Here is a 26291-nt window from a genome sequence, read left to right as displayed (position 1 = left end):
GAAGGAAGAACTCGATAAGTTAAACAACAAAACAACTCCATAAGTATCCAGTCAGTAAGTAGGCCAATGAATTAGAGAGCTCTCAAAAGTAGAAATACTAGTGACCAATCAATACACACACAAAAATAAATGCTGTACAACTGTGGATATCCGAGAAATGCTAGTAAAAAGCTGCAGTGTGAGTCTCTCACCCTCATCAGAAGGGCTGCCTAGTAGGATATAAAACATCCACTCAAGATCTCCTGTGGAGGTTCCTCACAAAACTCAAAATGAAATTTAGCTATAGCATCCATAATTTAATATATTATTTTTGTGTTCATTTAAAAAAAATAGTAGTAAGCTCTTGCTCTTCCCCACTTTGTCCCCATTCCCTTCCTCCCTCCCCCCTCCATAATGCTCATGGCCAGCCTCGACTCTTCTACTTTTCTACTTTCTCTCTCTCTCTGCCTTTCTCTGCCCCTAGGACCCTCTTAACTCCCCTCCCCATGTTCTGAATAAACTCTATTCTATACTAAAAAAAAGTAGTAAATAAATAAAGCAAAAACTTTAGCAGGGACACCCCACCTTTTGAATGTGTAGTACTGTTTTTTTTTAATTCACCAAATAAATCAACAAGTTCGATGTGTCGTTTCCCCTAGCAAGTAGGATTCAGTCCTATAAGCTATTGTGTGAACTGAAGCCTCCCGTCAGTGAGCTCAGTCTTTGTGATTGCTAAAATTCAATTCATTCCAAAGTCAGGTTTTCAGGCAGTTACTTTTTTAAAATATTTTTTCATCTACCAAGTCTCTGAAGTTAAATTAGACACATCCTCAAACATTTAATTCAATTTCCCCTCTCTATTTCCATTATGCTGTGGGGGCAGTGTTCTACAACTAAGGAGACAAAAAATGTTTTCTGCAGAATAAAGACATTTTCATTGCAAAGCTGAGCAGCCCATTTGTGGTATGTATCCGGCTGCATAAGAAAGGATTTCTTCTAATTAATCGTTTCTAAAAGCTGTCATCTGCCGTAACTGCGTTCATTATTCTGTCACTGAAAGTCTAATGGTACAAGATCAGCTGTGTCTCTTCTCTAAATAGCTGAAGGAGGGGCTTTCAGAATAATGAGAGACATCGAACAACACAAGCCACGGACACAGTGCAAACCTTAATTGAAAATCGGTGGTGTAAGCATTAGAGCTACTGCGGGAAGTGTCACCATTTGTTCTGAAGCTGAGGCAAGAGCAGTGCATTCCGGTGACTTGACTTCTCTTATCCAGAGGACACAGTCGCCCATCAGTCATTAGCTTGTAACCAAAGGGCTGAAGTTGTGGTTCTAACTGCAGAGCCGGAAAAATTAAGCCAGTTAACGGCGAAGAAGACAACACGTCAAGCCAAATTGCTTTAAATGACATTGACCTCACCCCTGTACCTTCGACACCTGTCCCTAATTGAGAGCAATTGATTTGCCCTCATGGCTCTTTTTTTTTTTTAAAGCTTATCAGATCTCAAATTCAAAATGGTAAGGCCAATCTGGAAATCGTTCTGAGGTTATTAAATGATGAGTAAGGAGTGAGATGCAGGGCAAATATTAAAGCAGAACCCCGTGAATGTAAACCTTTGCAATCAAAGTCGCATCTGTTTGATGCCATTGGAAGAAATAAAAGGGAATGGAAATGGCTTCAACATAAAACATTTAGGATAACACAAAACATGGGTTATGACCAGGTTCTCAAAATTCTCTTATCATTTGCCAGTTGTCTTTTCTTCTCTCTTACCTGCGTAACCCCAATGAGAGTGACCAGAAACTTCAGTAAGCAAGAGAAAAGGTTGAATCGTCACTGACTGGTGCTTACTTTTTGTGCCTGGTGCTTGCATAGCGCCATCCACACTATTAAAGGAAGAGAGACTACATTCAACGATGTAGACTTCAATTCTATTCAGCAAACACCAGCTGCCTATTGCACAATTCAATTTTTAAATATCTCTTTAACTAGTCAGTGAAGGCTAGAATATAGTCATTGATCTTAGTGAATTCGTGTTTCACAATGAGAATCTATAACTATTAAAGGCAATATACTGCAATCATTCTCAAAAGAAGTCACGAAATCCAGTGGGGATGCAAAATGTGAATGAAGTGGAAGCATGAGAGGATATATCCTATCCGGAGGAATACGTCAGATGCACAAATGCAGACATACATTCTCTGAGGTGGAAAACAAAAGACAATAAGTGGGAAGATGAGAAGGAAGGGCTTAGTGGATTCTTGAAGGACAAAGGGTGTGACCTGTAAGGTTTAGAGACCACGTGGCTATTCTACACTAAGATGTACTACATCTGTAATATACTGTACCAGATTTTGAAAACCTGGTATTAAGAGTACAGAACACTGCAGGCCCAAACATTTGATGTATGTGTCTAGTTAAGAAGCCAGTAGAGCAAAGCTACCATCAGTAATTAAGATTGAATGTTTCAAAATCAGAATAAAACTGTCTCATTGCTGAAGGACTCTGAATTGCCCTTAGATCACCAAATCAAATTGATGCTTGTGTCATTGTTATCCCCCCATACCCCTTACTCAGCAGGAACATCAGGACCAGAGCCTGATCAGAGAACTCTTGGTCCTGGGAAAACTCACAAAGGGGGGCCATCATCTCAACACCCACCATGTGACACAGGTTTATATGGGATCTGCTGATAAGCCACTCATTGTCAACCTTTCTAAGTCTGGACTGTGTGGAGGAACTTTAATCCAACAACATGGCTGCTCTGGCAAGGAATCATAGCCAACAACTTATAGGTCTATGTGATCGGGTTAGAATGCAGACACACCCTGGATTATAGTATGACCCGGCTAGAATACAGATATGTCGTTAGTATACACCTTTAATCCCCTCCAAAAAAAATGAAAGTAATGTTAGTTTATAAAAGGAAGCAAACCATGTTTGAAAGTGACATCTAATTGAGGAGCAGACAAAGTGGCAAATCAGAGAAAGATTTGACAGAATAAGTCAGAAATCGGGTACACTCAATTCTCAAGAGAACAAATATGAAATAGTGCAAATTTAAGAGATCAGTGCAGAGAGAGAGAGAGAGAGAATAGAAGGAGGAGAAGGAAAAGGAGGAAGAAGTCTTACCAGGACATTTTACAGAGACAGGTTGCAGACGAAAACAGAACAAGCCAAAGAATGAGAAGTAATCAGAAGATCAGAACAGATTGCCCGAGTTAGTTTGAGGCCAAGGAGAGCAATTTAGACAGAAGCTAAGAGAACCAAGATTGACTCAGTCAGCATGGAGAGGAGTTTGAGCCAGAAAAGCTGAATTGAACCAGCCAGCCAGTGTTCAGGAAAGCTGGAAAGAGTGACTTTATTAGGTAGCACATCTCAGAGGCTGAAACATTTTAGGCCTAGGTTAGCAGATAGAGGCTAAAAGTGGAAGCCTTCATGGTCTGGGATTGTACAGAGGCTAGAAGCTTCCAGACCTGAGTCTAGGGATAGTACATAGAAAGAAATGTTCTGGGCTCAACCCAAGCCATGTATTTGCAGTTTGGGTATGGCTCTCATCTCATCCCTCCCTTTCTATAATGTTCTGAAAGGCATCCCTCAGCAGAAGAGGATTGTAAATGTTAAGATTAATTGAAAGAAAAATTAATGATGCAAGACATGCCATGTAGACACTTAGATGTTCCCATGTGGGATTTAGGAGAAAGATACAGATGGGAGGAGCTTGAAATTAGTGAATCAACATGGTGATTCCATGTGGACCTCCATGCTGGAGGCGTTCCACAGAGATCTCTGGTCTGGCTAGGTGAGCAGGTTCAAGTGAAAGGGAGAGAACTCAGGCAGGGAGGTGGGATGGCTTTCTGCCACCTCCACTGCTGGAGCTGCTCCTCCTTCATTCCTGCTGCTGCTGTGGGTCAGGCTGAGCCAGCAGGGGACTGACGAGCCAGTGATGGGTGCAGGGGAGCTTCTGTAGGTGATTTGGGGAGAGCAGATCTCTTCCCCAAGCGGCAGTGTTACAGTTCTTAGGACAAAAGCTCTCAGAAGATGGAGTGATTCGTGCACAACTTTAATCCTTCTAAATAGGATTCTTAAAAACAGTTTTGGTATGGATATGGGTCTGGCAGCAGGTACTTCCTGTTGGTTTGGTCTGAGAGATTGCGAATCCCTCATCTACACATTTTGGGGCGTGGTCCTGCTTCTATGCAACTGATCTGTCTTGAGCCTATGTGACCTGTGCTCACATCCCCACCTGTGGAGGGGGGTCTTGGGGTGTTGCCCTAAGTGACTGATCTGTCTCAAACCTCTCTACAGGAAGTTCTTGGGGGCTGTAGCTATGTGAGATGGGCCTGATCTCCTAGGAGACCGGAAATGTTCCTGCCATCCCATAGAGTCTCCAGGGATTCGACCTGTCTCCACCAGGAATCAGGGTACCTTTCACAGCCTGCCACCCCACAATTCAACCTAGAGACGCAGCAGAAAAAGACCAAAGCTCAGAGAAACAGCCGTTCTATACAGGCAACAAAGAGGAGCTAGTTAAGGTGAGCTATGAAGAAGTAAGAGAAAACACTGGTAAAAGTTAGAAAAAAAAATAACTGAAGCATCATCAAGAGCTTCAAATGAACCTGGAGTGGAGATTACCAAGTGCTGGTACCTGAGAGGCCACCATTCAAAAGACATGATCCTTTGGAAGGTAAGATGGAAACCCAAAAATAACGATGGTGGATGAAGAATGACATCCATGTCCTTCTTCAAAACACTTGCCTAGAAAGAATGGTGTGTGGAAACCAAGAGAGTTCAAGAAGGAGCTCTCAATGGGAGAGTTTCCAAGATGTTTTCGGGTTATAGAAGAGGACCAATAGATAGAGCTAAAAATACAGGAAACTGATAAACAGTAGGTTATAAGGTCTCACAGTGTTTAGATACAGAAGGGATGGAAGTCAATGAGAAATATACTAGTCTTGAATGAGAAACAATATGTGGATTCCCCCTGTAGATATGGAAGAGAGGGGGCATTCCAAAAATGTTAATGAGAAGCGTTGAGATTTGAGTTCTTGCTTGCTGATTTGGCCTCCTGACATTTTAGAATGGTTAGACATAGAGAGTAAAAACTGAGTCAAAGGCCCCAAGAGGAATCCAAGTTTGAAATCACTGCTAAATGGAATGGAAGAATAACATCACAGAAATGAACAGAAAAGAGTATCCAGTGATACTCAAGTGAGGGTGGAGATCATCTCCACAGTCAGGAGCTCTTGCAGCACAATCATGAGGACCTGATTTTACACCGCTGACACCCACAAAACAAGTCGTGAAAGGTTGGGTCTCAAGACAAAGAGAGAACACTCAAGGTTGCAGACTGCCAGTGTGATGGTTTGCATAAGTTTGGCCCAGAGAGTAGCACTATTAGAATGTATGGCCTTGTGGGAGGAAGTGTGTCACTGTGGGGGTGGGGTTGGAGACCCTCCTTCTAGCTGCCTGGGGATGCTCTCAGTCTGTTCCTGGCTTCCTTCGGGTGAAGATGTAGAACTCAGCTTCTCCTGCACCATCCCTGCCTGGATGCTGCGATGCTGCCATGCTCCCGCCTTGATGATAATGAATGGACTGAACCTCTGAACCTGTAAGCCAGCCCCAAATATATGTTGTCCTTTATAAAATGTTCATTGGTCATGGTGTCTGTTCACCCTAACTAGGACAGCCAGCATAGCCAAAAAAGTGCAAGCTTTCATTCCAAAGAGAGATCCTGCCTCTGTGGCAGAAGGAGGTGGAGAGTGACAGAGAAAACTCAGTGCCCTCCTCTGGTCACCATATACTCCTCAGTCTACATACCCTGTGGACACATCACTTACACACACAAGAAGTGTTTGGGCTGCCAGACAGAGGAGTCGGCAAGTAAAAACACTTGTTCCAAGACTGAGGAACAGAATTCAATCCCAGTTAATTAAATAACTTTAAGAAGACAAGGAAAGGGAGGATTGGGGCCATACAATGACATGCTAATGGTAGCTGCCATTTTGTTTTCCCCAATGCTATACTGAAATATCTCTATGTCAGAGGGAAATAAATGAGAGAACTGCTTCCAAGTCTCAGAGTGACAGGTCAGTGACAAAGATGACTTAAGAAGCTGTGAATGAATGCCAAGAGGGAAGTTCAAGTCATTGGCCGTAGAATCTTGCCTGGTAGAAGAGATTCAAAGATGGATGCAGAAAAAGGAGTCTTGAGAGATGTCAGATCTGCGCTGGTGAGCTGCTGGAACACTGTTATAAATAAGAAACGATGTTTCTTCAAACTAGCAGGAGCATTGATGGCTACAGTCCTATAAATAGATACTACTTGCTATGCAATTGCTATGCAACAGGCTGTGCTTCGAGTTTCTGTGTGACTGTGATGACAACTGTAAGGTCGGTGTTACTCATGGTACTTGTTCTAGATATGATCTCCAGAATTGAACATTTCTCCAGGATCTCAGAGCCACAGTCCCTTACATAATAGGTAGGGCCAAGCTACAGACGTAAAGATATTGCGTATCAGCAAAGGAAACATGAAAATGTCCAGGAAGAAAATAAGTGGAGAGGAACATGCCACAGTAGGGTGAGAGGAGAAAATGTGTGATGTCAAGTTAGAGGAAACAAGAATAAATCCTTGAGGGAACTATTTTATTTAATTTATTTGGCTTGGTTTTTTTTTTGTTTGTTTGTTTGGTTTTTTTTTTTTTTTTTTTTTTGGAGCTGAGGACCGAACCCAGGGCCTTGCTCTTACTAGGCAAGCGCTCTACCACTGAGCTAAATCCCCAACCCCTGGCTTGTGTTTTTTTTAAAGATTTTTTCCATTCTGTATTAATGGAATGATTCTGTAATAATAATTCTGTAATAACGTAACGACTCTTAATTTGGTGGTCTTATATATAATTTCAAGACCATTTGATATTGGATGGTCAGTTGTGGGGACTTTCCCTGGGGAAGATTTCTCTCACTCTCAGTATTCCTTCCTTGTCTGTAGCTCTTTGTCTAGAGGTTGGAATCCTTGAGACTCCAGACTTCTATGTTAGTCTGTCTGTTAGAGTTACCCTTGTTTAGGTTTTATGTGGCCATGTTTTTGAGACTTCGTGGTGTAGCTTCCCTGACATTTCTAGAAGACACAGTTCCCCTAACCTTTCCGCACTCTCCCTCAAGGATCCCTGAGCCTTAGGTCTAGGAGGAATGCTGTTGATGGATCCGTTAGGGCTAGGTACGGTGTGATCATTTGTTCTCTGCTTTTTAATCAATCGTGGTTTTCTATAATAATCTCTATATTTTAAAAATAGACTAGAGCTACACTTACCTCTAGGTATGAGGATAAATATTTAGAATGCAGTTAGGAATTGTGCTGTTTTGGTAATGTGATGGTTGTAGGTTCTCCTCCAAGGTCCATTACATCACTATCCCGGTCAATCTGCTGTATTTCCAGTGCTGAGCATGATTGCTTCCCATTTGGGTGATCTTTAAGCTGACAGTCACCACTAAGACGTGAGTGCCACTGTTGCCCCTGTACAGTCATCGTGCCATGTTGATGATAGCTGTTGATATCTATAGACATAATAGCTTCTTTGGATATTGGTTGCTTCACTCTTTGGAAGCTTGCGTGGTGCTAGTACCATGAAAGCTTTCAGGAAGGAAGCGTTCATGTCAGATCCAGTTAGGATTCTCTAAGTCCTGTGTTCGAAGTGAGTGGTGTCTTCAGCAATTGGGACTTATCTTCCACCTCTGAAAGACGACCAGAGGCAATAGCTAGCCTTCTGACCAAATGTATTCTCTTTATAGGTCTGTTCTCACCAATCCTATTGCTTGTTGCATATAACTTGTAACTAAACCAATAAAAACAATTGGAGAGGATACTTGTTTGGCAAAAGATGTGTGATATTCATTTCTGAGAGAACATTATGATTCATTAAAAAATACTTTTAATAGAAATCGAAGTGTTTTATATTCTGATAAATTTCACTCCCTTTTGCCTTCTATTTCTCTAAGTGCAAAATAAACTCCAGGCTGGAGTCCAAAATCTAAAAGGGCCTCTCTTTCCTTGCATTGTACTTTGTATTATGTTAGGTTGGCACACAAGAAATGGAGTTGAAAATCTAAGAGATGTGCTATGTTTGCAGATTAGGAAGTTTTTCTCTTATAAGGTATCTGTGTTGGTGATGTTTTGTTTTGTTTTGTTTTGTTTTGTTTTGTTTTGTTTCTGTCAACTTGGCACAAGCTAAAGGTATCTGGAAAGAGGAGCCTCCATTGAAAAAAAAATGCCTACATCAGAGTGTAGGCAAGTCTGTGGGACATTTTCTTCATTAATAATTGATACAGGAGGGACCAGATCCCCATGGGGGGGGGGGTTCCACCCCTGGGCAAGTGGTCCTGGGAGGTGTCAAAAAGCAACCTGAGCAAGCCAGAGGAAGCAGACAAATTAGCATCACCCCTCTATGCAGGCTGCTTCGTTCCTGCCTGAGTTCCTGCCCTGGTTTCCCTCAGATGCAATGTGACCTGAGAGTTGTAAGACGAAGTAAAGCCTTCACTTTCCAAACCTAACGAAGACAGGGCTCCATTCGGTGCTTTATAGATATTGCCTCAGTTCTTTCACATGACATCACTAACTAGCTCATAGCTCATTTCAGATAGCCTGTCTTTATCAATACTGGTGTCATTTTGTTATCTGTAGCTGTGCAAGTAAAAAGGTAGGTATCCTGCTTTCTGTGATTGAATAACGAACTTGGGTGCATTAGAGTTAGAGTACAGTACCACAGCACCTCTGTGTCTCACTTTCTATCCAGCGCAGACACAATTCAGGGAGGTGCAACATAACAATAAAGGGAAAATGGAACTAGAACTGACCGGGTTAATATGCATCTTTAATTAACGCACTTACAAGCAGACGTGAGTTCAAACACTAGAATCACATAAGTGGTCTATGTGCTTGTACTCCCAGTGCTGGGAAGGCAGAGACTGTGGATAGGAAGGGCTCACTAAATAACTTGCCTTCCGGTGAAGTGAAAGACCATGCCTCAAAGGAGGTGTGGAGGGTGAGACAGACAGCATCTGAGGAACAGTGCATGAGGTTGATCTCTGACCTCCATTTGTACACATGAACCTGTGTCTGCACACACAAAGCAGGGAGTAGGGACAAAAGTACTAGATGTTAGAAGAGAAGGGGTGACCAGAATCGTAACAGCCAGCCAGTGGCATATAGCTGTAACATTAATACCCTGAGACACTGTGAGTTTGGGACCAGCCTGGGGACCCTGACTCAACAAGAGGAAGAGGAGTGGGCACAGACTTGATGTTGTTTTTAAGGAAAGTAGCCAGAAAGGTAATTTCTTAAGGCTTCAGTTTTCAGAGTCAAAATAATAAAAAATGATGTGAATTGTTAGCAGACGGTGGCTGCATCGGCAGGCTAGTAACTATTTAAAACTCACCCTCCACACAGTTTATGAAAGACCTTTTCATGAAGAGAAGGTAGAACATAACTGAGTAATTGTGTTCAGGACTGGCACTTTTAGAGGCTCTACCCAGCAAACAATCAAAGCAGATGCAGAGACCTATAGCCAAACATTAGATGGAGCTCCCAGAGTCTTGTGGAAAGCTGAGGGAAGGATTGAGGAACCAGGAGGGGATGGGGACTGCACAGGAAGACCAACAAAGTCAACCAACATGGACCCGTGAGGGCTCCCAGAGACCGAACCACCAGTCAAAATGTGAGTTCAGGCTGGATCTAGCCCCCCCCCCCCAGGTCCGTGTGGAGCAGCTGTGCAGCTTGGTCTTCATGTGGGTCCCCCAACAACTGAAGCAGACACTGTTCCTGAATCTGTGTCCTGCAGTGACTTGATGTGGGGGGGTAATGCCCAGGGAGGGGGGCTTCCCTGAGGAGAACGGGAGCAGGGAATGGGGAGAGGATATGTGCAAGGGGTGCTGGGAAGAGAGGAGAGGTCGATTTGGGATGTAAAGTGAATAAAACAAGTTTTTAAAATACAAAAAAAGAAAAAGAAAATAGAAAAGAAGGAAGAGAAACAGAGAGAGGGAGGGAGGGAGGGAGGGAGAGAGAGAGAGAGAGAGAGAGAGAGAGAGAGAGAGAGAGAGAGAGAGAGAGAGCGCTGGGAAGTATAGACTATTGATGCCCCACCCTAACTTGTACAGATCTCTTTTCCGTGTGTCATTTCAGATCTCAGTGTGACTTTTGCTCATATTCCTGCCACATGATCTCTGAATTTTCTTGGATATTTCTTTCAGCCGTTTAAGCAGTGACCTGTTGTATTTTTGTTGTTGTTGTTACTATTAAGTAATTAAACAACACTCCATGCTTGGGGAAATTCCTCTTACCACACGAATTACTTGCTTTGTGACAGACAGAAGACTTTGTTCCGTTTACCCACAGCCAACCAACCAAAAATACTTGAATTCATTCAGGCTTTCTAAAATGTCCATTCTATATCCCTGATCAATTTAATCAAAACCCCTAGCAAGCACATTTACTTTATTATAAAAATAGCCCTCCCCCCATTTATCGTGGGTTTTTTCCAATGAGCAGCTTCGTTCTACATCAGCTTCATCTGCAGATTTTTATCTAGCTGAGCACCGAACAGTTTCTAAAGGAGATGTTTCCTGTGATGAATAAAGGGAGCCATGAATGCCAAAAAGACGTTAACATGTTACACGACACCATGTGGTAATATTGCAGTTCTAAGAAATGTAAACCAAGGGACAGTTAAATACCCTCGTTAATCATTTATATCCTTAACTGGAAGCACTACAACATAAATCAAGTTCAATAGATTGAAATTATAAAATCCCAACTCATGGAACCCTGCATCTTCAAGTGGCCGACAGTTAGGTTTCCATGAGGGCACTGTGTGTGCAGGCCTAGGCTGTGTTACTAAGGATGGCTTACTCTACCCAGGTAGCTGCGTAACAATGATTTTCTTAAAAGATTAAAAATTTTAAACTTGTTTCTATTAGGGAATATATTAACATTGCGGGGGGAAAAGCACATATTGAGCCTTGTCAATAACATACCTCACTGCACATTAATACAGTGAGAGTTTTTAGGATAAATACAAAGTCTAAAAACAGGTCATGATTGAAATCCTTATATAGACCATTTTAAAAAAAAACTGTGTAATATTGCTATGATCATGCTGCCCTCTGGTGTTAAAATAACCTGCTTATGCCAAAGTTGTTCTGCCTTTTTCAGATCAGTATTTTCATGACCCACTTGTCTAACTATGGAAACGACCGGCTGGGATCATACACATTTGTGAACCTAGCCAATTTCGTGCAGACCTGGACCAACCTGCGCCTTCAGACCCTGCCTCCGGCTCAGCTGGCTCACAAATATTTTGAGCTCTTTCCTGATCAGAAAGACCCTCTCTGGCAGGTAAAATCAGATCAATAAGTGGTATAAATAATTAATCCCACAAACGCAGTTCGTAGCTTCGTGAAGTTATTCCAATGCGAGAACTCAAAGACCGTGTAAGTGAAACTGTACATCTAGGAAACATTAAGATTTGAGAAACTACTTCCTATTGAATTGTAGGCCTATACTATTGCCGCACATTAAGCCACATTTTCTGTTTCTTTTCCCATTAGGAAGTATAGAATATTCGGTATGGGGTTCTGTAGGAGGTGATGTATCCAATCATGAGTGAGAAATCAATTTTCAGACTACCATAGGTTGAAAGTAGAAAATGATAAACAAGTTGTGTGTTAGGCAGTCAGCCAGCTAGTCAAACACACACACACAAACACACACACAATCAAACACACACAAACACACACACTCACACACACAAACACACACTCACACACACAAACAGACACAGACACACACACACTCACACACACAGATACACACACACAGACACACACAATCAAACACACACACACAAACATACACACTCACACAGACACACATACACACAAACACACACACACAAACACACACACAATCAAACAGACACACACACACACTAACACACAGATACACACACACACAGACACACACACTCAAACACACACACACAATCAAACATACACACACAAACACACACAATCAAACACACACAAACACACACACTCACACACACAAACACACACTCACACACACAAACAGACACAGACACACACACACAGATACACACACACAGACACACACACTCAAACACACACACACAATCAAACACACACACAAACACACACAATCAAACACACACAAACACATACACTCACACACAAACACACACACTCACACACAAAACAGACACAGACACACACACACTCATACATACAGATACACACACACACACTCACACACAAACACACACTCTCAGACACAGACACACACACAGAGACACACACACTCACACGCAGACACACACGTGTGCACATGTACACGCACGCACACACATACACACACACACACACACACACACACACACACACACACCTGTAGTTACCAGTCCACAGTCCACGTTCACGGCTCTCTGGATTGAGCCCAGGGCCCAGAGCCTATATTGCTCTGCAGCTGGTTTCGCAGGCATCGTTTCTTCTCAGCAACTACAATTTGCGGCGTGTTAGACACTTGAAAACGCACACAATTTTCCCACTAATTCCATACCTCAGTTTTAAACTGAAGTCATTATCATTGTGGGACAGTGGCTTAAAACAAACTGTTATACAGAATAACAAGCAAATGAAGTGCTTTCCTTTGTCTTTGCTCCACATCAGCAAATTTATTTAATTCACATATCTGTAGTGCTAACTGACCAGAAGGGAAACGCGGACCTGTTTGTTCATTCATAAAATAGAACATTAGAACGCTGTTCTGATTGCTAGTGTGTTCTAGATACAACTACGCAGTCTGGCTGCTTTAAATAGAGCAGAAAGTAGCCTTACGATAGCACTTCACACTCACCTTACGGTTCTGCTAAAGGTTGGTACTTTTAGCATCATAGTTGGCAAAGTTACATTTTTTAGATTATAGTTACCAAATTTTGGAGGTAGCTGGAAGAAATGAACTGCCTCTTTAAATTAGGGTGGTTTGATCCCTCTCCTCTTCAAGAAAACTCACTTGCTTAGAGTAAAAATAACATAAGATCTAGGGAGAACCTTAAATGGAGTGATTTAGTGAACACTGAGAGTATATCTCCCTTTAGACCAGTGGGTCTTAACCTTCCTAATGCTGTGACCCTTTAATACAGTGCCTTATGCTGTGATTACCCATGAATTATTTTCATTGCTACTTTATAACTGTAATTTTGCTAGTTTTATGAATCATACTGTAAATAATTTTGGAGACAGAGGGTTGGCAAAGGGGTCGAGACCCACAGGTTGAGAACCACCGCGCTGGTGTAACAGACTTAAAGGAGAGAGGGTAGCAACAGAATTATCCGGAACAGAAAAACATGACACCCTGGGCACTTGGCTGTTTACCCCCTTCCTCTCAACTGAAGGATAGAGAAATCCCTCCAGAACTTCCGCGATGCCACCTCACAGCCTTTTCAGCTTCCAAAAGAAACCCCTTGCATATCGTCCTGTCTCCTCTGGTATCTTAAATCTTGGAGAGCCTAGATCTCAAACGGACTCACACACAGCACACACAAAAGAAAAAAACACATCTCTCTATTCCTCTCCCATATAGAATCCCTGTGATGACAAACGCCACAGAGACATTTGGTCTAAAGAAAAAACCTGCGATCGCTTACCAAAATTCTTGGTAATAGGACCCCAGAAAACTGGTGAGAACTTTTAATATTATTATTAAATAATGTAAGGTAACTAGCCAGTGAGTCCTTGTTGCAGGGGGACCTCCATCCTCCTGTAAAGCTAATGAAGGAACCACATTCATTTCTCTGATGCAGCCTTGTTCAGCTGAGTATTAAAGGCTTTGTTTAGAAGGAAAAGGGAGAAACGTCAGTTGAAAGACGCAGCAGTTGATATGCTATATGTCTCTCTCTTTTTTTTTCAAAGATCATACTCCAGAAGTGTAGCTAACATTTCTAAAATTAAAACAAATTTTGTGTTTAGGAAGTGATTGACAGGATTTGCTCAAATGCCAAGCAAGACATGTATAAGTACCTGGATCTGTACAGGAAATCTTTTCCAAGCAAACAGTCTCCTTTCCAGATACTGTCTACTTTTCTTGCAGAGGTGACTTAAAAAATAAAATCTAAAAGATGTTTGACAAGCAGAATTCCTAGACATAAACAAAACTTTCTGCTATCAAGGAGTTTTAGTCATGCCCAGGAGGCATCGTTCTACACTTTTCTTAAATTGGTATGCAGTTTTTCCCCCCATAAAATTCTTGTTTCTGTAAAACTCTATATTAAAGAGAAGCCCAGTGGAAGTTTTAATGCCAAACATTTGAGCTGTGCTTTGCACGATAAATTACTTGGGGCTCTTGGATTCTGGCTTCATAGAAAACAGCCACAGAAGCCCGCACCGAGTGGGTAATCCCCTCCCTCATCTCCGAAGACCACTGAGAATTCTGTGCGAGATTTGCAGACTCGGATGCTTCATTATCTCTAATGCCGTTTGCAAATAGTCAGAGAGCGTGGCGTAAGAGCGGCAGACGTCCCTTCCCTTGCGTGTTCTCTCACCGTTATCTACTGAATCGCAACCGAAGTATCCTCAGCGGCTCCCTCTGCAGTCATGTAACCAACCCCCACCTCCCCGCCATTACTCACCACCCCTGTCTGAATCTCCGCATGCCCAGTTTGCATCCGAGCTCTACCCAGTTTGCGTCCGAGCCCTGCAGGACAAGTTGCTTCTCCTACCACACTAGATGCTGACACTGTGCTATCAGGCGTAGAGAGCAGAACTACTGCTGGGCATGCTAAACTCCACTGGGTTTCCAAATATTTATGTTGCTGTTTGGATGTGACATTTGTCTTTGGCATAAAAATCTTTATAGAAAATTATCGTTTTATGGATATTAATTTTTCAAGGTTTGGGGAGATTTTTTTGTATAATTTACCTGATTCAATAAAGTGTATCCGTTCTAAACACAGAATCAGGAAAATGTTACAGGCCTGTGTTTGGGTAGTATTTCCACACAAAATGACTTCAGAACCTTTATGAGACCCTAATAGTCTTTTCTTCCCTAATAGACAGACTGGTAAGCTAAGACACAGAGTTCCCAAAGCTAGTAATACTAAAAATGCAACAAAATGTTTGGGCCTAGGACTCCCCTGACCCTTGATCTCTTACTGTGACTTTCAGTTGGGACAGTCTGTCCATCTGTCTGTCAGTCCTGACGTGGTGTCTTCCCCATCCCACACCGTTGTAAATTTTAGATACTCTTTCACTCTTCTCCTTGTTAATTTTTTTTAAAAAAAGACAATCAATGTAGCAGAAGTGTAGATGTCAGAGAGCTTTGTAGAAGCGCAAATCCCTGATTCACACCTTAGGCCTACTGAGTCAGGCCCCTGGGATGGGGACAGATGTGACTCGGCCACAGCCTGAGTTTGAGGATCGGTGTTGGGTCAAGGTGCTGAAGAACACTGGTGTTGTCTCAGATGTCCTTACTTCCCATCCCATGTGGCCTTCTTGACTGTGGGCAAAGTGCTTGCTCTTGACTTAGATATATATTCTTGGTACACTATGTCTTTTAATTCTTTCTTCAGACAGTCTTGTTGCTTACTGCTATTTGAACCAAGTGTATACTGTACAGATATTGTATGTACAATGGCAATTTTAAAGAAAACTTTGACTAATAAGAAAATACCCAATTTTGCACACAGGACAGCATAGTACCATTGCTGGCAAAATTAGGGTGGCACTTTTTGCACCTGAGAGATTGTTCTTGCTATCTTTTGACTTGAAATAAAATTGAGAGAACACAGTCCATTAGATCACAACAGTTAGACCACATGAGTGTGTAGAAACTGTGGGGAACACTTCTATCCTAGGACTACTGAATGCATAGACAAGAGATACCTTTTGGCAATGACATTGCAAACACAGTCACAGTTGCAAATAACTGTAAATATTGGGAAAACTGAGCTCAAACTGCCTTTCTTTCTGCTTTAGTAGTCTGAGCTACAACCTTTTTTTTTTAAATCTCCTGATTTATATGAAGACACTTACTTTCCACCTTATAAAATGACTCCCAAACTGTGTAAGTGCCTGTGGTACACCATTCTCCTCTCAATAAACGTAAATGCTGTGCTATGGCACGGAAAAGAACACCACATCTCTTCAAACTTAACAATGTAAATAGTTTTTGCCCATTCGTGGTGTGTAGGCACACTCAAGTGTATGCAAACTTGTTAAAAGATTAAATTCTAAATTCTTCATTAGCTTTCATTGGCCTCTGGAATGACATTATGTCAACGTTTATATCATATCAAACATTACATCAAACAAGTATAAGTTTAGGTGATGAACTATATCAAGTAATGATATAGTTCACTTACATTTTTTTTCATTTCTAATTTTTAAAATGGAGTTATAGGATGCCTTCTATTTCATCGTTTGCTCTTTATTTGTTCTTCGCTCATGCAATGAATCCTACCAAATCCTCCATTCTTCCCACACGCACTCCACCTCTTTCTCCCCTAGATCCACAGTTCAGAAAAGAACAGGCTTCACAGTGATATCAACAGAAGATGGCATGATACGTTACAATAAGAGTAGGCAGAAACCCTGACGTCAAGCCTGCCTAGCAAGTAGATAAGGGTCCCAAAACAGGTAAATGAGTCAGAGACACTCCCACTCGTGTTCTTAGGAATCCCCCAAGGACACCAAGCTAAACAACTGGGGCATGTACACGAAGGATACAGGATGTCTTTTTTACATCACAGAAAAATCTGTGAAATAGACGAGGCAGATGGTTTTTTTTTTTCTTTAAGAAAACTGCAATAAAGAAAAGCTAACAACCAAAGTCACAGATGGCACCCGTGACAAAGCTAACATCAAAAGTCCATTTTCCCAACACTGTCCCCCACTCACCTCTCATCCCTCGACCTCTGCTGGTGAGAATGTGCCTCCCATTCGCTGCAGGTTGTCTGTTCAGTTTGCTGGGGAGTACCTTGAAAGAATCTGCCTAGATGGTTATAATACTAAGCTTATTAGTGACTGAGTTACTCACGGCAGGAAAGCGTCGTCTCCACTGGTTGATTTCTGATCTCTGCTGTCATTTCAGGTACCACTGCCTTGTGTCTGTTCCTGATTATGCATCCTTCCATCCTTAGTAACTCCCCCAGCCCAAAATCCTTTGAGGAGGTACAGTTCTTTAATAGAAATAACTACCACAGGGGGATTGATTGGTAAGATGGGTTATTAGTATAAATCTAAAAGTATATGTACCATGCACAGTAGAAACTTAGTGCTAATATTTAGAACCACAGAAGTTTGTGACTACAGATAAAAATGCATGCTACACATATTACAAATTGACTGAACAGCATGTTAAAAAAAAAAGCCCAAAAGTCATTCATATCAAGGCTTTCCAGCTCACAGGAGGGCTTCTCGCCTTGGGAGACCTATGTGTCGATTGGTATCAATTATTCTTGAAGGTAATTGCAGGCGTACATTCAGAGAAATAGTGTAAGCCCCAGGAATGTTACTCCGCCCTTGTGCACCTCTCATGGAGTAATGCTGTGGTCTGAACACATCATTTACCATCACGCTTTGATGAAATAAGCAAAAAGTAACTAGAAATGGAAATGTGTCTATATTTCAAGAATTATGAAAGCTATAAAACAATTTTAAAGGTATAAATAAAAAACTAATTTTTACTTTTGAGTTAAAGTCTGTTAAGTATCCAGAGAAAATGGTTAGAATCAGAAGAAATGATAGAGTATATATAATGTAATGTAATGTTATATAATATAATAATAAAGCCTCTGTGATCAGGCTTGTTGCATGATCTCAATTTTCTAAAGATCAACTATGCCAAGAGGTCCCAGTGGTTGATCTGTAGGAAGACTAGTGGGTGAGTATTACTTGAGCATCTATAGACATTGCACACTAATTGTCCTATTGTTCATGGCCAAATTCTTCTACGCACTGTTAGATATTATTAACTGTTTGCGCGGTGTGTAATAGGCTAGCAATTACTCTGACCTCTGACACCACTTTCTCAAGTGGAACAGAACATGGACATTGGGACAAAAATGAGAAGGGGAAAAAAACTTCTTTAGAAGTAAATCCTGGCAAAATCCTTGTCCATCCTGCAACTTAAAAATAATCAATTCTTTCATCAATTATATCAATCAAATGTGTCAGTACTGTAATAAAAAGTAGATTTTCTTCAAATAGTCTACAAGAAGATGAGTAACTAAATATAACTCAGTAGGGTCAGGATTGTAGCTTGGTGGTAGAGTGAGACTAGTATACGCAGGGCCTGGGTTCAGTCCTCAACACCACAAAACCTAAGTAAATAAATGAAAATGAAAAGGGGGAACGCATCATAGATCTGAATACGGCTCACCAAAAGTGCCCCCCAAATACTTCTGATTGACAAATTACACATTATAAAAGGCAATTTATGCAAATAATAGATAATGGTGACTGTGAGTGTCATTTTCTGATGGTAATTATAGCTTCGTTCTCAGCAGCATCAAATGCGTTCGCCGGCAGACTGCCAGGCCTCCCTGGGAAACAGCACCCCATCAGCTGTGCTTTGAGGATTTTGATTCCACAGGACTGAAGATTGTGTGTCTCATAGTTCTGGGACCATTTTCATAATTGGCTTACACACACCTAATTAATCTAGGTGCATGAATCCGCTTTTGTTTTAAGATCTGGGTAAAGCTAGGACTGCCTTAACTGGCAAGCAGTCTAAGCGCAGACATAGGGTCCAAACCAGGTAGGCCAAATGACAAGTTTTGAATTCCATCTCAGACAAGGTAGTCAAAACCTACATTGAAAGTGTCTCAGGAAAACATCTGACTTAATCGTGCTTGTATGTTTTATCCGTTATGATTCACGATCTAACATTCTTTTCTAATGCATAGGGATATAGAGGAGCTAAAATAGCGTGTAGACAGCCATAGAGTCCTGCTAACATTTGGACCTTTGATGGTTATAACCTGGCTTTGAGTACAGTCAACTGAAGATTCTCAGGATCAGAGCCAGGAGAGGTGTCTGAGTGTGAAAGGGACTTGTTAGAGATGGAAGGAGAGGGCACCTGGGAGCGTGCTGGCCCATAGTCTAGCATAAATGACAGGTCCCATGAAGGAACGTCTCAAGAAAAGTAATATGGAGAATAATAAGACAGCAACAGTGTCATCCTCTGATCTCCACATATGCATGAAGGGATAAGCACACATGTGCACACACACAGACAGACAGACAGACAGACAGACACACACACACACACACACACACACACACACACACACATCACATGCAAATAAAAAACTAAAGAAGCTATTCAGTGTCCATGTAAATCACAAATAAATATGGAGTGCTACAAAAAGTATGTCCTTTAAATTGCTTTTCTTTTCTGCTAAAGCCTTAGGCCTTTCAGAAGCCTGAAGCTTGAGGGAGCTGTAGTCATGTGAAACCCCTAAAATCACTAAGTCCCTGTAATATGCTTGCTGACTCTTTGGCTATCCCAAGTACTTAATCTCCAAGAGTGATCTTGCCCGGTGAAACTTCAGGTCCGGTTCTGGAAATGTGGACCAGAATCTCTTGCATTTGCCAGTTTACTGATCAAATATTTCTCAAGTTATCTGCTCCCTTCAACTCCTAGAGAATGTGAAAATATGGGCAAACAGATGGAGTCCGTTTTCTTTTTTTTTTTTTCTTTTCTTTTTTTTTCCGGAGCTGAGGACCAAACCCAGGGCCTTGCACTTGGTAGGCAAGTGCTCTACCACTGAGCTAAATCCCCGTGCGAGTCTCTGAGACTAGAGAAAATCAACAGCATCAGGCCAACATCCAGGCAGACTGTAAGGGCTTTTCGAAGTCTGGCCTGTTACATGTATAAAAGACAAATGGGAGCGTGGATGCCTTTCGCTGTTGAAAGCTATCTAATATCAGCACCACTGTGCTTTCTATTCATTACTTTTTGGACGGTTTTTCAGAAGCAGGTTTGAGATAAGCTTGTAGCCAACAGACACTCATTATAACCCAGCCTCTAGAAGCAGTATAAGCTTCAAATAAGAAGGCCAAAATGCAGCACTTCTGGAAATAGAGCGTATACTCAAGAGTTAGCACATCAAACGCCCCTCAAATGTTTTAATCTTTTTCCCTGTAAAAGGGAGCCAAATGACCTGGGCAAAGGGACAGCCCCTGTAACACACAGCAAGATTTTGCTGCTCTAGGTGTCTAGACGTTTCTGTGTGATAACGACTGGAATCCTAACAGGCGCCCTGGTTAATAGACAATTCTACATGGGCTTAGAGTCCCATGAGCTTTCAGGTGAGATGAACACACTGTGGTCACTGAGGCCATCATGGAAATATTGAAGACTGGTGCTCAGGAATTATTAAACTCATCCTAAGTGGTGGTGGCCCGTGAGTTGAAGGCAGGAAGGAGCAGGGTGAGGCCATTATTATAAAATGTAACTCCTAGAAATTAAAATAGAAACAAAAGCCTTTTCTTCTAAATGTTTTCCCTTCCTGCTATAGAAATACCCACGAGCATGAGCTGATGTAGCTAGGCCTGAGCACTTTTGCAGGGATGGAACTGTAAGCATCTCTGTGTTGGAGCTGGTGGGTGTTGCTGGGTTCACCCTTGTGGTGATTTCACTGCTCATTACCCTCCGGGGAACGGGGCCTGGATTAGGGAGGCTTTGATGAGGTTTTGTGCTAAATTCTAAAGAGAAACATCGTAGCATGTCCATTTTAAAAGGAAACAAATAGACCTTATCACTCTGTGCTTCTACACTCTATGATTAAATATATCAACCCGCCCCAGTGGTTGGAGTGACTATTACTGTGACAACAAAAGCTATCTTGTATGAATTATTTTGAAGGTCTTTTAACTAAATGTACGTCTGTTTCATGGTATTCTCTTTGGTCAGTGTTCTCTGAGCCATTTTTCTGTTTAGATGCATTTTGCACAGGAGCTGCGGTTTGGTTATTTTTTTCTATATCCTTTGTTGCCCCATAATTTTTTCTCTGTAATTAAGCAAAACAAAAAAAAATAGTTTGTTGGATAACTTTCTTGGTGTTTTGAGCATGTTTCCTTTGCCAACTGTCACAGAGAAAAGATTGGTTGTCAGTTTTTTAGGGGCAGATGAATTTCTTGGCCACCTTAAATGTCTTCAGTCACCAGCATAGAAACGTAAGAGGCTTGTTTTGAAAAAGATACTCCTTTCTAGGTACATGGATTTCTTCCCAGTCCCATCTAATGTCACCACTGACTTTCTGTTTGAGAAGAGTGCTAATTACTTCCATTCAGAGGAAGCTCCTAAGAGAGCTGCTTCTCTAGTCCCGAAAGCCAAGATCATCACCATACTCATTGACCCGTCAGACCGAGCGTACTCCTGGTACCAGGTAAGGAAAAAACGTGCCCAACAGAGAGAAGGAGAGTTTGTACAGTGGAGGGTCATTTCTGGCAAAACTGTTACTTCCTATTGGAGGGCCAATTATCTTGAATGGGTGCATCAATCCTCCATACATATGGAGTTACGCATGTCTGTGTGTGCGGCGTGCGTGCGTGCGTGCGTGCGTGCGTGCGTGCGTGCGTGCGTGCGTGCGAGCCCGTACATAAAGGAGTCTGTTTCTCAGGAGCATTCCACCTTGGTTTTGGGACAGGCTGTCTCACTGAGAACTCCCTGGTTAGGCCATACAGTCTGGCCATTGAGCCCCAGGGATCTGCCCTCTGCCGCCCAAGCACTGAGATGGTAGGCACACATCGTCACATCTGCCTTTGTATATAAATTCTGAAAATGAATCTCAGGCGCTTCCATTTTCAGGGCAAGCAGTGCGCCATCTGAACTGTCCCCAAGCCCAGCCTCTCAGATTTGGATAGAAGACATTCTAGTTAACTGATATGTCCAACAAAGCAGATGGTTTATTCTTGGTTTCCCATAAGACACAAACACTATCAAGGTTTTTTTTTTATCCGTTTGATAACTTAATAAAATGGATTATTGTAATGAATTGCAATTGAAAATATATAACAAAATATCACATGTGTGTATACAAGTGTATTTAAGGTAAATGTAATAATTTAAAATCATTATTTTCTTCAAGCACATGAATAAATTACAAAGGGCTAAATAGGTTTTTTTTTAATGCGTGTTTTATAAGTTGTAAGGTCTCTGTGGCAACACTATCATTATGTGTCAAAAGCAGCCCTAGAATGTATGCAAGGAACACAGCTCGGTTCAGTAAAGTGCTGGCCCAGCTCCAAGGGAGCATCAGTAACTGCTTCTACCAGTAAAGCAATGGGCAGGCAATGCGTATACAGAATCCTTCATCCCTGAAAGTTCAGCCTGTCCAAACTGCTCTACGCCTTTTTCCCATGTGCTTATTGTCTCCGTGTCCCCGAGGTCTGCTGGGACTTGGCAAAGGCTCTGTCGCTGTGAGATAGTTCAACATACCCTTAGGAAGTCTTTAAAAGGTGCAGTGATATTTTAATCACCTAATAAAAAGCAGACAAAATTAAACATGCATATACAGCAAAATTGAGTTTTCATGTTCTTAATCACTATGAATCTTTAGATACTTAATCTTTCTCATTTCTATAATTTTTGGGATTTTTTTATTTTTTTTTATTTTTTGAGACAAAGAATCACATAGCCCAGGCTGGCCTAGAATTTGCTACATAGCAGAGGATAACTTTGACCTCCTCTTCCTGCCTCTACCCCTCAAGTGCTAGGATGACAGGCCAGCACTACTGAGTCTGGCTGATGATTTTTAAATACATCCCCGATATTCATATTTCATTTGTAATGGTCTTTGAGTTATTAAAAGTGTTAATAGAGATTAACACTGCTTTTGGTTTTTTGGAGAAACAGCATGTCTGAATAATCATAAAACAATAAAGATGTAAATAATGCACAAACTCAGTCAGTGATAAAATCTGACTTGGAAGCAACTTAGATTTATTAACTGAGGTTATCCGAGCATTAGAGGAAGCACTGGGCGATCTTTAGAGTAGGGAATGGTTTGTCAGAGAAAAAAACAATGGAATGTTTCAATAGTACAAATAGAGCTATATGTCAAAGGGTCATCAACAGGACAAGGCAGAAACAGAGGCTGATAAGCTATTGCCCTAGAAACTGTAATCTTTTTTTTTTTTCGGAGCTGGGGACCGAACCCAGGGCCTTGCGCTTCCTAGGCAAGCGCTCTACCACTGAGCTAAATCCCCAACCCCAAAACTGTAATCTTAAGATGAACGTGGAAAGCCGTGTTAACAAAAACATGTTATCTGAGACTCTGATGGTCATCTCTCTCTGAGGTTAGACATATAGTTGATTGCCCGTGTTCTAAGTGGCTCACACAGGTCAGAGCCTCCTGGATAAATGCATGTTATACTGACACTGGTGTGGTTTCAGACAGCTAGCTTTTTTTAAAGATTTATTTTCTTTTTAACTATATGTGTGTACGGGTTTGTGCATTAAATGGAGGTGCCAAAAAAAGAGGCCAAAAGGTGTTGGATCCCCTGGAGCTTAACTTACAAGTGGTTGTGAGTTGCCTGTCGTAGGTGCTAGGAACTGAACTCAGGTCCTCTGCCGTCTGAGTACCTGCTTTTAACCACTGGGTCAACTCTCCAGCCCCCCGTAGCCAACGTCTTGACAGGTGTGCTGTCAGAGAATAGTGTTCCAAAGCGCTGTGTTTTTATATTTAGCAAAAGCAGTTATTCCAGGTTCACAAGTGGAAGGAGCAGTCACAGGAAGGGATAGGCTTTAGAGAGGCACTAATAAAAGAAAATCTACAGGAGAGGGAACGGAGCCATTGAAAAACTAAGGTCACAGAAACCCATACCCTCATGTCAATCTTCTATGCCAAACCCAGAACCATCTCTCAAGCCAAGTAGGCATCAAATTGCAAGGTGACAGATTTCATTTTGTGCCATCTACTCTTTCCAAAAAGTATCTGGGGAGAAAAGAAAGGCACCTTGATTGGCTCAAAAAGAAAGAAGAAAAGTGGAGTTTGGCAACCACTTAGCCCCCAGAAAGTAAGAATGAGTTCATACACATGCAGAGAGACAGAGACCGAGAGAGAGAGAGAGAGAGAGAGAGAGAGAGAGAGAGAGAGAGAGAGAGAGAGAGAGAGAGAGAGAACCCAAGGCTTTCGACTAAGGAAACATCATAAATATTACAAACAAATCAGTCTACAGAGGGTGAGCAGAAGCCGGCAGGGCCTACCATGCAATAACTGAAATTCCAGTTGCCACAAATGTGCTCTTCCACTACGTGTGGTGAACAGCCACAGACTGGCACCCGTGCCTGAGTGCTTAGTGATCGATTTGAAGAAAACGGGATGGTTGTTGAGCCCGTGGGCCCGAGACAGAGCCATTAGGAAACATTTTCATATTTCAATTGCTGCTCTCTGCGTTTCCTTATTCTGGTTCTCCACAAAGGTTGCCATTAGATAGAATAACCTGGGCTTTTAAATGCTCCGTAATGTGGGCTATGGTCTGTAAATCTCACATAATGGGCATGCCAGAGTTTGCAGCAGCTTCTCCATTTAAAGGAGCCAATCAGGCTTTCTAATCAAAACCTGCCTTTAGAGTAGGGTTAGCAGGCTGCTCTATAGGAAACATGTTCACTGAGTGTGATAAGTGTCTGATTATGGGAAAGAAACACTGCCTCTCATGAATGTTGTGAAAGTGTACTCTCAGAGCAAAATGTGGCAGAACTCTAAGACATTGGTTAAGAAACCCTATAAACAACAATTCAGCCCCTATTCCCAAAATTTCCAAAATGTCCAGTCTCACCAGAGTATTAACTTTAAACTTTAATGCTCTGAGCACAGTGTTACCTTTTATTAATTTTAAAACAAATAACTGTCCAGTAATACACCATTCCTCCTTTAGCTTTGAGACTTGTCAAAGATTGGGTTTGCATCATTCATGCTGACAGTTGAAGTTAGTTTAATTGCCCGCCTTTTTGTTGTAGCATCAGCGATCCCACGAAGACCCCGCAGCTCTGAAATTTAGCTTCTATGAAGTGATCTCTGCTGGGCCCAATGCACCCTGGGAACTCCGAACCCTGCAGAAGAGATGCCTGGTCCCTGGATGGTACGCCAGCCACATCGAGAGATGGCTTGTTTATTTCCCTCCATTTCAGGTATGAAGCCACTGCGACTTACAGCCTATGGTATCCTCGTTAAGTGTATAGCTTTGCCTCAAACACAGAAGAAATGTTCACTCACTAAAACATTGCTAGGTTTTCTCCTTCAGTTGCAAACAATGATACTGGCAGAGAAAAACAGGCACATGTTGAAAAAAATGGATTAAATTTTCTAAGAGTATCTCAGGCTAATTCTTCCTGATCAACTTGTTGGCATTAGCATGCCATCCCTGGCTGCGTGAGATCTGAAAGGCATTGGCTTGTTAAGTCCTATTCTGACATGAATGAAGCTCGAGGAGAAGGGATGTCTTCTCCAAGTCAGACAGACATTATTTTGTTTAATGGGAACCATGATCTCTCTTCTGAAACACCTTGCTGAAGTCTTCAGCGTCCTGTTCCTCTCGTCCCTTGCTTTGTCTCTTCCCCTTGGCTTCAGCGTCCATAAACATTCAGTCCCTACTCTGGATTGCATAAGCAGCACCGTGACACCAGAAGTCAGTCCTGTGCCTCTAAAACCATGTGTCCAATATGATGGCTGTGACAACCTATGGCTAGTTAAACATATAACAGTTAAGTAAAACCTCAAACTCAGCTCACTTTCATTAGCTGCCTGTGAAAGCAGAATAGCTTCATGTTAGATACAGCAGTCTGTCCAGATAACAGTAAGTTCTATTGAACGACCAGTGTAGACTAGCCAAAAACACTGGAAGGGGGGCTTTGACAAAGTCATGTGACAAGGTCCCATCATGGCCTACTGTCATTTCGTCATGCTGGGTTATCCGTCACCACACACCAGAGAAACAAATTCTTTCTCTTGGTTTTGGTTTTGTTGCTGTTGTTTGCTTTGTTATCCTGAGGCAGGGACTCATTCTACAGCACAGACTGACCCCAAGCCCACAGAAGTCCTCCTGCTCCAGCCTCCCAAGTGGTGGAATGACATGTGTGGCCCCCTTTAGTTTCTCTATCACCATTATTATTGTTGTTGTTGTTATTGTTATTATTAATTTATTTTTATGTATGGGTCCGTGTGGACGTTCATTGCATGTACGTGGGTTCCTTCAGATGCCAGAAGACAGAGTCAGATCACGTGGAACTGGAGTTA

General features: G+C 41.9%; 1 protein-coding gene across 5 annotated transcripts in view; it reads left to right on the top strand.

Moving 5' to 3' along the window:
* Window positions 1-26291, top strand: part of Ndst3 (N-deacetylase and N-sulfotransferase 3) — a 181956-nt gene that overhangs the window by 134513 nt on the left and 21152 nt on the right. For 3 of the 5 annotated variants that reach the window (XM_087620543.1, XM_087620552.1, NM_001191716.1), the window contains 5 exon segments: window positions 11189-11371; window positions 13634-13730; window positions 17138-17261; window positions 21266-21440; window positions 25016-25186. In XM_087620543.1, the coding sequence (XP_087476669.1) occupies window positions 11189-11371; window positions 13634-13730; window positions 17138-17261; window positions 21266-21440; window positions 25016-25186 (750 nt within the window). 5 annotated transcript variants of the gene reach the window in all.

Source organism: Rattus norvegicus, chromosome 2 (assembly GCF_021556685.1).
Source record: "Rattus norvegicus strain SHRSP/BbbUtx chromosome 2, alternate assembly SHRSP_T2T, whole genome shotgun sequence".
NCBI classification, from domain to species: domain Eukaryota; kingdom Metazoa; phylum Chordata; class Mammalia; order Rodentia; family Muridae; genus Rattus; species Rattus norvegicus.
This window is presented reverse-complemented; position numbering and strand designations above follow the sequence as displayed.